This window comes from Solanum stenotomum, chromosome 5 (assembly GCF_019186545.1).
Source record: "Solanum stenotomum isolate F172 chromosome 5, ASM1918654v1, whole genome shotgun sequence".
Taxonomy (NCBI): domain Eukaryota; kingdom Viridiplantae; phylum Streptophyta; class Magnoliopsida; order Solanales; family Solanaceae; genus Solanum; species Solanum stenotomum.
The window spans coordinates 23,176,663-23,192,898 of record NC_064286.1 but is presented as its reverse complement, the minus strand read 5'-3'; the positions used below and the strand labels follow the sequence as shown (position 1 = coordinate 23,192,898).

General features: G+C 36.2%; 1 protein-coding gene and 1 long non-coding RNA gene across 2 annotated transcripts; one reads left to right on the top strand and one right to left on the bottom strand.

Annotated features, from left to right (window-relative positions):
- Nucleotides 1-270: 270 nt before the first annotated feature.
- On the bottom strand, nucleotides 271-12,116 carry LOC125865269 (protein EMSY-LIKE 3-like). Its single transcript, XM_049545474.1, has 10 exons — nucleotides 11,756-12,116; nucleotides 10,303-10,517; nucleotides 10,104-10,213; nucleotides 9,736-9,988; nucleotides 9,440-9,643; nucleotides 9,288-9,356; nucleotides 3,547-3,789; nucleotides 3,405-3,473; nucleotides 3,260-3,323; nucleotides 271-602 (listed from the first exon to the last, which is right to left on the bottom strand). The coding sequence occupies exons 1-10, from the start codon at nucleotides 11,781-11,783 to the stop codon at nucleotides 559-561; spliced, it is 1,299 nt and encodes a 432-aa protein (XP_049401431.1). The 5' UTR covers nucleotides 11,784-12,116; the 3' UTR covers nucleotides 271-558.
- Nucleotides 1,694-3,073, top strand: LOC125865270 (uncharacterized). The gene is made up of 2 exons (XR_007446334.1): nucleotides 1,694-2,887; nucleotides 2,950-3,073. It is a non-coding gene; the product is annotated as an uncharacterized LOC125865270 (long non-coding RNA).
- Nucleotides 12,117-16,236: the final 4,120 nt, after the last annotated feature.

Genomic DNA, 16,236 nt, shown 5'->3' with positions numbered 1-16,236 from the left:
CCCAGTCCCTGCATTCACGATTTTTTCCTATTTAGAATGCTCACTAATCACAAGCAATTCCATTTTTAAAACTAATCAATATCCATCACATCTCAGTATAATGAGATGGCAACATGCGAGAATCGGAGTTCGATTCTCCATCTACATTCTTCAAACAGAATAAATGTGAAAGAAATGTAATCCATTATTTGGAAGAGAACACAAGAAGAACATGGATATCATAATCAACATGCTAGGTGTTAACAAAACTAGTCTACATCATCACATGTAAAATTGCTATTGTGATTAATTTTACAAGAGCACTAACCTGTAACTACTGGAAATAATCATTCCTAACTACAATTTGGCGTCTATTTAAAGAACTAGACTACAATAATTTAATGTTAGCCAAGCGTTTCTTGAAGCTAGCATGCATTCTACAACAAACCTAAAATCATTTTGGTACACCAACACCAGCAAAGATCTAGTACACATCGGCCTCCTCCATTATGCCTGTTATTTTAAGTTGGCTCAATCCCCAGCTCTTTTATACTACTCACTTCCCAACGATATTCCTTACTACTCCCGATCCATGCCCTGCCCATGCATGAAATGGCGTTCCTCTGTAACAGTACAAAGACATGGTGAATACCAGGTAAGGAGGAATGTGAACTAATAAAAAGCCCAATGGGGCCTTGAAGTTTATAACAGTGCAGCAGCACAAAAATATACCAGATAATATGATATAAATGCAGTGTCACTGTTTTTTTGGTAACCAAAGCAGTACAAATATTATTGGTTCCCCATCGAACCAATGTACTTCTAAGAATGTCATTGAGGATATACTTTAATTAAAATGTAATTTATATTTTGAAAACGGAAGGCAACATATATAATGTCACAAGCTCAAATGCAATAGTACAAGTTTAGGACATTTCAGTTTGTTTTCATAGGTGTGCAGAAACAACAACACTGGAGATTACATGCTTCAATGAGAAATGCATGACAACAGTACTGATGGTGGAACACATTCTATATGGTATACTCCTTCCCACCCCCACCCAAGGAGAAACCCCCTTTATACTTTCACTTCCACAAAATCTCCCTCTTTTGGACAAGATATTCATTCATGATTCACCAAAATTGTTTTCGATAGTTGAAGCTGTAAACAATCTGATGAGAACATGTCAATTTAAATTATACAAGACAAGGTACTTTAGTATGCTAGGCAATTCTAACAATTAAATTCAGTTTGTTTTTTCTTCTTTTTTTTTGGGAAAGACAGACAATAGGAATTTTTTTTAAAAAAAAAAAAGCATGAAAAGAAGTCAGACAAAGTCAGATTGACCACTTGTTTCCAGTCCTCATTTTCACAGAAACACCCAAAAATCTTCCCAAACATTTTTCCATTAGAAACATAATTTCAAGGGGAAAGGATCAAAAATACCCCTCTATACTTTCTTTTATTAGCTAAGTTTGTCCCTCGTTATACTATAGGGCCAAATATGCCCCTATCACTGCCAAAGTATTGAAAAATATCCCTCTTTCTAATGGTTGTCCACGTGGCCTAACATTTGCGTGATGTGGACACCACGTGGCATGTCACCTTGCCGCCAGTTTTTTATTCATTTTCCTTTTATTCTCTTTCTTACTTTTCTTTTTCACAAACTTTTTTTCCTTTTCCTCATTTTCCAATGGCATCTTCCCCAAACTCACCAGAAAAAGAGATATGGAGTAATTTTGACACAGACAGAGAGAAGCTGAAAATAAAAGGTTGATTTTTTGGGAAAATCCAAAATTTATGTTCAACTTGGCAATTTCGTCTTACACTCTTACTTCCGTGTGAATGCTTCTTGACAGATCTGCCAAAGGTGGGATTTTGTATACTTACAATTTGTTCTTTCTTTTGGAAATTTCTTCTTCTTTTTCTACATATTGTAGATTCTAGAGAAAATGAAGCTCTGTTTTGAAGGGGGGTTTGTTTATTCTGTTATTTGGAATTTATGGCAGCTGAAAGAAACGCTTGCATTCAATTTGAAGCTAATTTCAGTTTTTAATTGAACTGATGAAAATTGATTAAGGAAAGATCTTGATAAATTATTTCTCTTCTGAATAATCTAATTGCTGTTAGATACATGGACCATTTTATCTGGTTCATGTAATGATGCATTCTTTATTTTTTTCTTTTTAATGAATAAGTATAACAAAGACGTTGAGCTCATCCCAGAGGTCACGAGCAGAGAGGTCCCTGACGGATTCATAATCGGATATTATGGCACCTCCACACAACTTTGTCACTGTCTTATTTTTCTTCTTTTTTAGGTGAAGTGTTGGGTGAGTTTGGGAAGATGTCATTGAGGAATAGCAACAAGAAAGTGATGGATGCCATTCAAAAAAGAGGAAAAGGAAAAAAGAGTTGGTGAAATGAAAAGTAAGAAAAAGAAAATGAATGTCCACCGCACCCAAATGTCAGGCCATGTGGACAACCATTAAAAAGAGGGGTACTTCTGCATACTTTGGTAACGACAGGGGCATATTTGGCCCTATAGTATAACTAGGGACAAACTTAGCTAACAAACGAAAGTAGAGAGGCATTTTTTACCCTTTTTCCTAGTTTCAACTATAGACCATTTAAAAGGAATGCCCCAAATAACTGTGGCAAGCTCAATATGGGCTCTATTATCTTTCCCTTCAAACCACCTAGACTAATTCCACAGGATATCTGTCATCTCCCTCCAGCAACATGTATGTAGCAAATAACTCTGTCCACCAAGATTGGAACAAATGGGAAGAAATTACCAAGTGTTTAGTCTCTAATGGGAATTGAACACAAGACCTCATGGTGCTCAAACCCACTTCATTGACCACTACGCCACACCCTAGGGTGGTAGGTCATACTTCAATATTAGTTGTTTCTATTTATTACTTTTACGCCACACCCTAGGGTGGTAGGTCATACTTCAATATTAGTTGTTTCTATTTATTACTTTTACAACACAAGGGTTCAAGGCTATGTTGCTCAGACTCTCAAAATTGCCAATGGTGTGTGGCAGAATCTCCAAAAGTAGTGTATATTTGGAGAATCCAACACGGGTGTGGCATGGAAAGTAGAATCGGCGCAACTTAGGTTCAAAGCGCAACATCACAGGAAAAGCAATGAGACAAAAAATGAGGACTCCAGACTTGGAAAAGTTCAAAGGGAAGTCCCCAAATCCAAACAAATTTATGACAATGCCTAAAATGAGAAAGAAATGAAAAACCATTTTCCACAAAATCATACCACTTTCACCATCAGAATACTCTCCAAGCCTTGAAATGGCATCTAGAAGTGCCTGCTCATGCTCCTGCAGAAGAAGAAAAGTTAGTATCCTTGTGCAGTAAATTTAAGAGTATAAACAGCTACTGGAAAGTTGAGTTTCAATAACCTTCAGCACTCTATTTGCCTTCTCTACCTCCTGAGGATCTGGATGGCCAGAGCTAAAGATCCTCTCCACCTAACCACATTAACCAGTCAATGAATCAATGTACAAAGTGAAATGTGAGGCAGACAACAAATGCAGTGCTTACCTCTCTGATCAATGTACCAGTATGAAGTAACTGAATATCATCAGGTCCTTTCTTTCCTTGGCCATTCTGTGATGGTGGAAAATCTTTTCTAGACTGAGCTTTAGTCAAGCCCCGGCCTCTCCCTGCACCAGGAGCACTATCACGTCCAACAGGTCTAGTCATGGCACGACCTGGTCGACCATAATTTCCATGATGAGAAACTCCAGGGTCTTCACCCTCCCACTGGATATCCTCAGGAGAAATCTGTCAGGGTAGGCAATACAGGTCAAAACCTTGAAGAAGCACTTCAAAAACAACTAAAAGAAATGTTGGAAGGCAAAATTGATTAAAATGGATGAAATTCTGCATCACGACTGTGAAGTTTTCCGTTCTGATAAATGGATCTCCTTCTGGATTCTTCTCATCTCAGAGAGGATTAAGACAAGGGGACCCCCTATCCCCTTTTCTCTTTATTCTGGCAATGGAAGGACTAAATGACATGCTCAGAACAGCCCAAATGAAAGGATGGATAAGAGGTTTCAATGCCAACATGAATGATAGACAGGGCCTGACCATATCACACTTACAATATGCTGATGACACCCTGATTTTTTGTGATGCAGAGAGATGCCAACTAAAGTATTTAAGAATCATCTTGATATTGTTTGAAGCCATCTCAGGATTACACATCAACTGGGGGAAAAGTTTCATTTACCCCATTAATAAGGTGCCCAACATAAATGTGTTAGCAAATATCCTGGGGGGAAAGATAGGAGAACTTCCCACAGTGTACCTTGGCATGCCCTTGGGGGATAAGAGCAAGTCAAAAGGCATATGGAACAATGTTCTGGAGAAATGTGAGAAGAAGCTAGTGAATTGGAAAAGCAAATATTTGTCTATAGGTGGAAGAGTGACTCTCATCAACGGTGTGTTGGATGCCATGCCTACACACATGATGTCAGTTTTCCCAATGCCTGCAAATGTGATTGACAGAATGGATGCTATCAGGAGAAATTTTTGTGGCAAGGGAACTGTGATCCTAATGAGCACAAATATCATCTTGTAAAGTGGGATGAAGTCATTCAAAGCAAAAAAGTAGGGGGTCTGGGGATAAGGAACCTAAAATTGCAGAATCGAAACCTTCTGATGAAATGGCTATGGAGATTTGCATCACAGGAACAAGCACTGTGGAAGAAGACAATCAAGGCTAGGTTTGGAATGGAGAACAAATGGACTACCTACATGCCCACACAACCGTATGGGACTGGAGTATGGAGGTCTATCAGAAGTCAGTAAATCAAGTTTGCAAACAACTGTAAAATCAAGGTGGGAAATGGGGGAAAAACACTATTTTGGGAAGATGTGTGGGCTGGACAAGTAACTCTGAAGAACAAATATCCTGATTTGTTAAACCTGAGCCTTCAAAAGGTATCCAGAATTAGAGAAATGAGAGACAATCAAGGGTGGTGGGATCTCAGGTGTAGGAGACACTTGAACGACTGGGAAATTAACAAAGTGGCTGAACTACTCAATCCTCTAGAGCAATACAAAGATTTAACCCCCAATGAGGACAATCTATTTTGGTTACCAGACAAGCAAGGCAGATTTTCAGTTGGTTCAGCTTACAAGACATCACAAAGATCAGTCTGTCAGAGTAGTGGCTGGCCCGGAAGATGATCTGGAAAGTCAACGTACCCTTCAAGGTTGCATGTTTCACTTGGCTACTAGCCAAACAGGCCACACTCACCCTTCAAGGTTGCATGTTTCAGTTGGCTGAAGCGAGGCATGTGAAAAGAAGCAACCGCTTCTGGGTTTGAAGCGCGATACGACCCGAAGCGGTGAAGCAAGAAAAGCAACACTTTTATTTTTTCCAAGTAATAAGTGATGGATTTTAAAGAATAAAAATAGGCATGACTCACCCAGTTCTTCTTCTTCTTCTTACTACTACTACTACAACTAGCCTAGGATTTTTCTTCTTTTTTTCCACTTTGTTCGTTATTCTGTTTTGTTTTCCTTTGCCCTGTTTAGCTTTGATTATTTAAATTATATGTTGCTTAATTTTATTCCTCACAGTGATTAAAATATACATCGCTAAATTATTTTGTTTCTTAACAATGACTAAAATGTTATTGAATTTTTTCTTAATAGTGATAAAAAATATAATGTTGATTATTTTTCTTAAATCTTATCCGCGATTAAAAATGGCTGACCTAACATGAAAATATGGGAAAAAAGTTAGTGAGACCAATAGGACAACAATTGTATGTCTGTTTTGTGATAAGACAACTAAAGGGGAACCTTTTTCTAGTTTTTTAATATGAATTTTTGCTTATATATTTTGTCTATTTATTTTGGTCTTTTTTTAAAAAAATTGTGCTTCACTTCAATGAAGCGAGTGTTTCGCTTCACGCTTCGCTTAAAGCATGAAGCGGGGCCTTGTCGCTTTTTACAGCTTTGCGCTCCCCTAAACACTGGCTGGAATAGAGATGGGAATCAGTCGGGACACAGGGAGAGATGGAAGATTGTCCCAGCCTGCATTTGGTGGACTACATGGATAGAAAGGAACCAGAGATGTTTCGAAAACAAGAGTTGCTCTCTGCAGAAACTGAAGATGAACTGTCTAGTCCTTTTCTTTTTTTGGTGTAACCACGAATATCCTCAAGAAGAAGTGGATATTCCTAGTATTTTAGATTATTTATGAAGCTTAGTAGGGACACCCCTCCCTCTGTAAATTTGTTGTAAGTATTACTGGAATACTTTTCTGAGTATTCCTTTTGTTCATAATACAAGTTACCTTTTTCAAAAAAAAAATTGATTACCATATTCCATACTGTTTTGTTTCCTTTTTGATATACATTACCATACACACATTATGAAGAATTAATGACAGGTGAATGAGGAGCTACACTAAACAGGAAAACTTTAGATTGTTCATATTCTGGAATATCAGGCATGTAACAGACATACATCTTGAAGCCTCTTCAACATGCTGCAGATGAATATCATGCAATACCAGTCCAAGAAATAGGATATGTCCATTCATTTGGAATGGCGAACCATTGAGCAAGTTAGTATGTCAATACCAGAATCAGAAGTTACCTTATGTGATTAATGCAAGTAGAATAATCATTTACAGAAGAATAAATAGTGTTTTAGTATGTCGATACCAGAATCAGAAATTTCCGTACGTGATTAATGCAAGTAGAATAATCATTTACCGAAGAATAACTAGTGTTTTAGTATGTCAATACCAGAATCAGAAGTCTCCTTACGTGATTAATGCAAGTAGAATAATCATTTATTGAAGAATAACTAGTGCCTGAAACATTTAGGGGTCTTTTGGTAGAGTGCATTAGAAAAAAATAATGTATGCATTTTATGTATTACTAGTACCTTGTTTGGTACACTTTGTCAACCCATGTACAACTAATGCATGGTATTAAGGTTATGTATAACTAATCATGAAATTCCATGATATAAGTAATTCAAAGGGTTTCAATGCATGCATTAGCATGGTTAAACACATAATTGCCCCTCAAAGCCTTTTCCACATCATTTCCACCATATTTGTGAAGGGTACTTTTGTAACCATATAATTCATTTAGAAATTATGCAATGCATGTTATGTTTAATACACCAAACCAAACACTTCATAAGAAATAATATCAGCATAACTGAAGCATGCATAACTAATACGATTAATACACCATATTCAACATTATTCTTATACACCCTACCAAACGACCCCTTATAGCTTATTAACAATGGTAGAAGTGATACCACTTATCATACTCCAGAGAGTTCACTGCAACTTTTTCTTTGATGAAGTAGGAAATTTCATTAGAAAAAAAGCATCAAGCAGATTCTAGAAGTCCCAATAAATATGAAATAGCTCCTACACGGACAAAAGAATATGCTAAGATGAGGTTGCTAACAAAGTTTCATGAAAATAAAAACTGATCAGTTCAATTTACAGTAGTTAAGTAATCCAGTTAAAGTTTATTAACAATGGTTTTTAAGTGATACTAGTTTCATAGATTACTAACAATGGTTGAAGTGATACTACTTATGATACTCCAGAAAGCTCACTGCAAGTAATCCAACTACAGTTTTCAAATCATTTCAATTAGCATCGAGGTTAACTAAACTCAATTGCCACAAAGTGACCTGTATTCCAACAACCAAAGCTCAAAGTAGTCATGACTACGTTCTTTACATAACATTCAACTGCTGATGAAAGAAACCCTGCTACAACTTAGAAAAAAGGTAGCAATGAAAAATTGAAAATGATACTCTTAAATGGCTAAAAACTACCCTCCACCACAAAAGAGATGAAAAAAGGTAAGTGAGTTTTGGTAAAACTGATCCAAGATACTATAAGCTTTTTGTCATTAAGGCCAATGTATAGCAGTCCGTGGAATATGAGAATGTATGTTATCCAAAACAAACTTCCCAAAAAAACCTATATGCAAGAAAACTTTAGTCCTCCCTGGGAAAAAAACATAAACTAGCTCCAATAAACTCAAACAAAGGTGTCCTTCACATGCACCAGCAATGCTCCAACCAAAGGCTTTACGAGGAAGAAAAAGTAAGACTATCATATAAAATGATACACTTAAAACAGATTTATGTAAGCTGAAATGTCAATCTCATTAAGATGAAGACAGTCAAAAGACATGAATACAAACTCAACAATTTATGGATGAGAGAAAAGGAAATTCAACAAAATCACTACTTGGTGATGAGAAAATTAAGAAAGTGTACAACCAAACAATCTTGACATCTGCCATCCAAGGAGAACTGTGCTAGACAAAATGTCAGAACTCTAACACTATACATAATTCTTTCTGAAACTGGGACTTTTAACACTATACATAATACTGGTGATTACAACAAGAGCTGTTCTTGGTATCACTAGTTACCTATACAACAACTTTTGAGCTGACGCTTATACAGGGTTCTGCCAATTCATATTCCAGAAAATGGAAGTACAAAGCAGCCTTCCAGACTTGATTATATTTGGAAAGACACATGCAACGAAATATGGTTTTTACCATGAAATTAGGTATTACAACAACATACCCAGCGTAATCCCATAAGTGGGGTTTGGAGGGTAGGATGTCCGCAAACCTTAACCCTACCTTTGTGGGGTAGAGAGGTTATTTCCGATAGACCCTCCACTCACCATGAGTTAGTTACCAATAATTTACAGGTCAACAACAACATACCCAATAAAATCCCACAAAGTGGAGTCTATGGAGGGTAGAGTGTACGCAAACCTTACCTCTACCTCTTGGAGATAGAGAGGTTGTTTCCAAGAGACCCTTGGCTCTACCAATAATTAACAAGTAATAGGTTAAAATCAGCACACATATAGTTGCCCATCAAAATATGGGGTAACTATCTTATCAAGGGGAAATCAAGTAAAGTCAACTCACCTAGGTTAATTGCCCTTCCCTAGCCTTTTCCTCAAAGAAGGGGTCTGTTTAATTTAAGAATACTTCCAAACTTACTTTCTGAATCTCCCTTACTATTTCTAATTGGTTGTTTGGAAGAGCAAACTTGCCCATGAAAAGTTTAAGACATTCTTAACCACATTACATGCCAATGAAATACATATCATACAATATTCCAAGTGGTAGAATAGCAATGTTGCTTGGTACCACCAACCTCATAAATCAATACAAAAAATAATTTTCCAATAGGACAAGCCAAAATGCCATTTAAATGTTCTATTGCATGAGAAAATAGCATCTAACTACCTCAGCAAGGTTGACCCATTCCCACGTCTCATTTGCAGTACCCATATCATAAACAAGAGCATGTCTACCCTGAAAATTCACAAGAAGATTTCAGCATTCAATCGTGGGGAAAAAAAAGAGTAAATGTTTAAGGTAGAAAAGATCAGGTGTACCTCAACTCGATTAAAATCAGTTATGAGTGCTTCATAAAAATTATTGTCATCAGGCCATCTAGTTTTCACTTTCCTTCCAATCAATGGATCAAATGATGCTGCTTCAGCGGGCTCAGAAACCCGATTACCAAATTGGGCTCTTCCAGAAGGACCAGGAATAGGGTACTGCATCTTCATCGAAGACGCACCAGGCATCATCTGGCCCTATGAAGATACACATAGCAGGAAAACATCAGAACTATAGATTGATTGGTATGGTATGCAAGCTTCCAAGGTTCTTAGCACATCTGACTTACAGATTTATGCTTTTTACCCTTTGGCCCCACCATAGGTCCTCTCTTGGCAGCAGATGAAGGTGGCTGGTTTGCAGCAGTCACTGGAGGTGGATGAAAAGTAGGAGATGGTCCAGCAAAGGATTGAGAAGGTAAAGACTGGGGTATCTTCTGTTTTTTCCGTGACGCTGACACGGAAGGGCTGGGTGTTGGATCATGAACAGATTGACCAGCACCAAGCATACCAGGTTGATGCCCACCTGATTGCCTCCACTCCCTGAAAGGAAGCAATGGACAAACATTAGTCTCAGAGCTTGACAAACACCGAAATATGCAAAAATTTAAAAATAAATTAAAGAGGGTAATGTGAGGAGTAGCTGTAAAAACAGAACCTTATTCTTCTGATGACATCATCATTATTAACTCTAGCAAGAAGCTCTCTATGTTCTTCATTGGACAACCGTAACTCCTTCCTTAACTCAGTTATCAAGCTTTCTTTCTCCTGAAGAAATTATATTAGTGGAGCAGTCATTTAAACTTGATCAAAATAGTACAACACCAGATTCACGAGTATACTAACAAAAATATTACCCATGAAATGGCATCAGCTTGAGCTTTAAAAGCTCTTAGAACTGAACTGTATGCTTCTTGCTCAAGTTGGTGAATTTGGGCCTCCATATCTGTTTCATCGTACATCCTCTGGTAGGGGACAGAACCAATGACAGCAGATCTTCCATTTCCAGTAATGCGACCGCTACCTCTTGGAATCCTATTTTGATGTGATGGAGGAAGATCATCATCAGTTCCTGCATAATATTGGGAGTTTTTCAGATATAGAATGCTAGTAACCCATTGCATTATACAGAATTAATTAAAAACACAATACAAAATAATGAAACACATCTATATTAGCACCATACTATTAGAAAGATAGGAAAACTTCCTTGCCAACACAGAAAATTATCAAACTGTCACCTCATCCGGTAGGGACCAAGTACGAGAATGGACAACAACTACATTAACGAAAACAGATCCTCACCATTCCACTCTTGATATGGATATAAGTATCACATTCTGTGCAATATACATTGACAGTAAACCTAAACTGCATTGGAGGACCAACAATAACAATCATACAACAATTCCAAGTCAGTTACGCAGTCTATATGAATTCCATATAGCTCCATTTGAACCCATTTCATTTCAATAAAAGATAATATCTTAAACCTAATATAAGCATACCAACATGCCTAAGCCTAAATCAAATTAGTTGGAATCAACTATACCATAAGAGTATATTTTGTTCCCTAAGCTCACAATCGTTTCTAAAGATAGTATGTCATTTAAGACAACTTCCTTCCATGTGATTTAAGTTTATCTTGTCCCCTTAGCCCTTCCACCATCATGGTTTAAGAGAACTGAAGTGTTCAGAGATTTCATTAACACATGGCCAAACCATCTCAGACGAGCTTCATTAATCTTATACCACTTCTAGAATTTCCAAAGTAAGATTTCAAATTTTACAATATTTCCGATCATGAGCATTCAAGTTGCATCCACATCCATAATGTAAATTCAGGTACCCTCTATGTTCACATTTTCTCCATCATAACAAAGTAAATGTCTTGAATCAAGAAGAAGAAGAAGAAATTAAAGGAGATGGATTAGGTTCAATGTTTCTATTTTGAGCTCATAATTTCATAGAACACATTAATTCTTACAAGAAAATCAATCTAAATTTCTCTATAGCAAATAATGATGGAAGAGGGAATGAACATATCTCAAAGAAAAAGTTTTAAAAAGGAAAAGAATTCCTTATATGCCAGAACTAGACGGATTGAATACAACTGATAAAAATTTCCAAGTCCAAAAACCTAGTTGTAATAACAAGAGAGATACAATTGGAATGTTTCACGTAAACAACAATGTACAACCCAGTTCCCCAAACCCTAACCCCAAACCACACTGAACAACCCTAATTGAACATGAAGTTGCAGAAAACAAACCAAAACAAATCATTTTTTTTGTGAATGTAGAAACTCACCACTGCTATCGTAGGGCTCGTAGTCCATAGCCAGCTCGCAAACTGGAACTTGAAGAACCGAATAGAATAGAGTGAAGCCAAGAATATATGAAATCAAATTGAACTCAAAACCCAACAGAAAACGAAAGAACAAAAGCGGCGGCGGCTGCGGCGGCGTGTGGGGTTGCAAGATTAAAGGTTAGGGTTTTACAAGTACGCAAATCAATTGGGGGCATATGTGAAAGGTGGAAGAAGGGAGAGTATGAGTTTGAGAAAGCGGATGTGAAACGGGTTTTAAGTACTTAGTTTAATGTTAGGATTTGAAATCCGCCTCCTTTGATCTTTTGCCGTTTTCTTCTTTATTTTCTTTCCCGTTTTGATCTTTTTGTTGTTGAATTCAATTTGCTTCTGCCCACCAAAAAAATGATTTTTTTGTCACGAGGAATTTGAAGCACGTGTTTTTGGCATCTCTAATAGTTGGACAATCTTCAGAGTGACTTGCTAGGGGAAGTGAGGTTTCACCTAGGTTGCAAAAATTGAATCGAAAAAAATATTGTTAATTTATTATTATTTGGTTAATGTTCTTTTAATGGTTTTATTTAAAATATTATTGGATTATCAATTTAATTTTAATTTTTAATATTGGATTATTGGATAAATCGATAATTTACTAAGACTTAGTAATTTACTATTTTATCCGTACATAAATATTAAATATGAATCTCAGTACCTTATTAGCCCTTTGCCCGTTAGCCTTCAATTCACATTTCACGTTGATTTTGAGTTCACAACTTCATATTATACAAAACGTCAAAACCCAACATAAGAATCCTATTGATGTTAATTTATCTTTGTGTTACGCTTGTATAGTTCTTTTTTCATTTTAGTTATTACTATTTCTATTTTATGAGCATTTGTAAAGTTACTGTAATCATTTAAAATTTATTAAATATAAATTTATAAAATGATTATATTAAATTCATGAATATATTGATCCAAATAAATATTACGGATTAATATAATTGAGTTAATTATTTAAATCCAATAAATAAGAATTTAAAAACTCGCTCCATAGAGTTTGTCACGACCCAAGCCTACACCCTGGACGTGGTCGGCACTCGAGAACCATTGTTGGTCCCCAAGTGAACCCTCATCTGGGTTGACTACAAGCGGAAGACTAACTCAAGCATACAAAGCTTAAAACTAAATAAAATTCATTGAACTCAATTACAAATCTTTAACTCAAATGAATAATTCTGAATAAAAATAATATATTCAACTCGCCATAAAATAGACAACTTCAGTCTTTAAAACGTTTAACAAAATAAATGAACGGACTTCTGAAACTCTATTGTCTATCTATAAAGCCTATAACTGACAATGATGGAAATCGGGAAAAGACTCACGACATCCTAACAACTGACATAACTAAAAGTACAAGTGGAACCCTCCGGAAGCAAAGAGGTTCACCATAGCTAACTCAAACTGCACAAGGTATCAACAAAGCGCATGTTGATGATCCTGAATACCTTTATTTGCATCATGAAATGATGCAGACCAAATGACTCAGTACATGAAATGTACGAGCATGTAAGGAGAATTCTAAAGCATAAACATAAGCTTGAACTAGTGGAAAAGAAACATACTTGCCTCTTCTCAACTCAACTTAAAGAACATAGTTCAACTCAACTCAATAATAAGATATTCAACTCAAGGTACTCAACTCTGGATACTCAACTCAATATAAAACAACAATACAGATGCAATATATGGAAAGCTTTTAAAACAGTAAAAAGTAACTTAATGTATTGAAAAATTCAATAGTAACTCAGTTTGTATGCAAGGATACAATATAAACTATGTTTGTATATGAAAATGCAAAATAAACTCTGTATATATAAGAATACAAAATATTTTTGTGGAAGTTTCTCTAACCGACAACCATCACTATGAGCTATGTAATGATACAGTGTCTTGCCTCACGTTGTCAAGGCCGTCTTATACCTTGTCGGAGGTATAGAACCTAACTACTAAGCGAATCCACTAGTCTATGCTAAAAAGCACTAAGGAATCATCTAAAAAGTATGATCATTTTCTACCCATGCTGGCTACACGGTTTATGGAGACTTTGAATTATCTGAACTCAAACTCGTCCCCAAATCGGTGCTCAATACTACTCCCAAAATATAACTAGCTCACATATTTAAAAACATATTTTTTTCTGTGGTTTGAGATAATTACTCAAAAACTAGCTCAAAAGCTCTCTTGGAAATCTCAGTTTCTACTCATCTTAAATGTGAAAATATTTACTTTTGGGAATACTTAGTTCCCATTTATCATTTTAAAGAAAATAAACTCAACTCTACTCTTTCTCAAAAACATTTCAAAATCATATTGTAATATGATCATTGATGACTCGAGAAGTCATATTGCATAAACATTGATGGTATATTTAGATACCATACTGCTCATATATTGATGACATACTCGATTGTCATACTAATCATGTTTTAGAAAACTCTTTTCTCAAAACTCATCTTCACTTTCTCAAAACTCAGTTTAAGAACTCAAGTGTTGGCTTTAAAAAGCTTTTTAAAATTTATAACTCAAATCACAGGGTTCATGTGGAATTATGAACATGAACTACTCAACTCAGGGAACTTAATAGCAATAAAGAACCTCAGAACTCAATACTCAATGATACTACTCATCTATAGTCTGCTCGACTCATAGGGATCATGCGGGATTATGTGCATAAACAACTCAACTCAAGGGTTTCGTGGGTAACATGTAGTAATCCCATGATTAGGAATATAATCTCAAAAGGACTATGAATTCAATACTCAAGACTTGAACTTAAAGATACTACTCCTCTCAAAGATACTCAAATTATGAAGTTCATGCACAATTTATGGGCATGAACGACTCGACTCGAGTGTCTCTATAACAATATGGAACTCATGTATACGAATTTTCTCATTCTCATACTTACTTCCTCAAAACGTAGTTCAAATCGATAGTTGATCTCAAAGGGTTCACAATTAAACTCAAAACCTTTCTTGAACTCTACTATTTACTCTCTCTTAAATGTGAATTATGAATTCAAGAGTTTTGGTTCATGATATGAAGAATCTCGTGATGATAAAGTAGACTCATGAATGCATTGTCCTCGCTCTCATACTCACTTGCTCGAGTCTTGAAACAAGTTATTAGAAGTTGTAGAAGACTCCTAAAAAAGACTCAAAGGGACTTTTTCAAAATGTTCGAAAGAACTCTCAAAAGTTAACTCTTAAATCTACCTTGAATTTGAATTATGAATTCAAGGTTATGACCATGTTAGGAATGATTTCTAGATGTTTAGAAGTAGTTTAGAGTGTTTAGAATTGAAAGGGAGTGAAGGTACACCTTAAAAGAACTCAAACGGAGCAACCGACTGCAAACTGGATGGGGCAGGCGACCCTGGCGCACTGAGTGGCGCGGGGCACCAACCCCTAAACTACATAACATGATTTAATTTGGGGCGCACTGGCTGGTGCCAGGCCCCAACCCAGAAAACCCGACGAATTTCTTTGCTCGTTTTCTTTCCTTAATTTGCCTAGAAGCGAATGATTTCCTCCCCAATCACTTAGATACGATTACTCAACATAAGTACACTCTAATCTACTCAATACATCCCTCAAAACACTGACTTTCATCTCAAGAATTCATCAAAACCCCAACAAAACAAGATTTATAATGAACTTCAAGAACACTTATCAAGAACTCTAATCTTTTAACTTCAAGAATGAAATTGCGCTGAAAATAACATGGTTGGCGTGTGGGTGAACGAACCCAACACTATGGAAGCTTACATACCTCTTAGGGATTAAACCCATGGTGAAAATTCGCAACAAAACTCAAGAACCTCGACGAACGCTTTGGTCCTCTTTTTTTTTTCTCTTCTTGAACTCTCAACTAAAACCCTAGGCGTATATTAGGATTATAAAACTGAACCTAATTAAATTATACCCCTAAAAACTTACTAAAAATGAATTAAATCTGATTGGGTAAGGAAAAGGCCAAAATACCCCTCACTATTTTCAGGTAACTTTCCTTAATTGGACAACCTGACTTCAATAGGTCATATCTCATTCATACAAGCTCAAAAATTATCAAACTTGGTGGCATTGGAAATATAATTCAAAGACCATTCATTTGATACCTTATGGACCACCTAACTTATCATGTACTGAAAGTTATGGTCGTTTGAAGTTGACTCAAAACTTAGAATAACTTAGGAATGACTTGAATGAACTCTCTTTAGTTCTTCTTGGAACTCAAGGTGCAACATCTAGTGACCTTAACACTCAAGAAATTTTAAATTCCTCGGTAAAATCCTACTCAAAATGAAGGATAGATTGAGTCTTACCTCAAAAAAATTCTGAGGTGTTACAATATCTCCCCCTTGGGATCATTTGTTCTCGAATGATACTGGGTATGGAATGGGGTCTGAGTCTAATGGT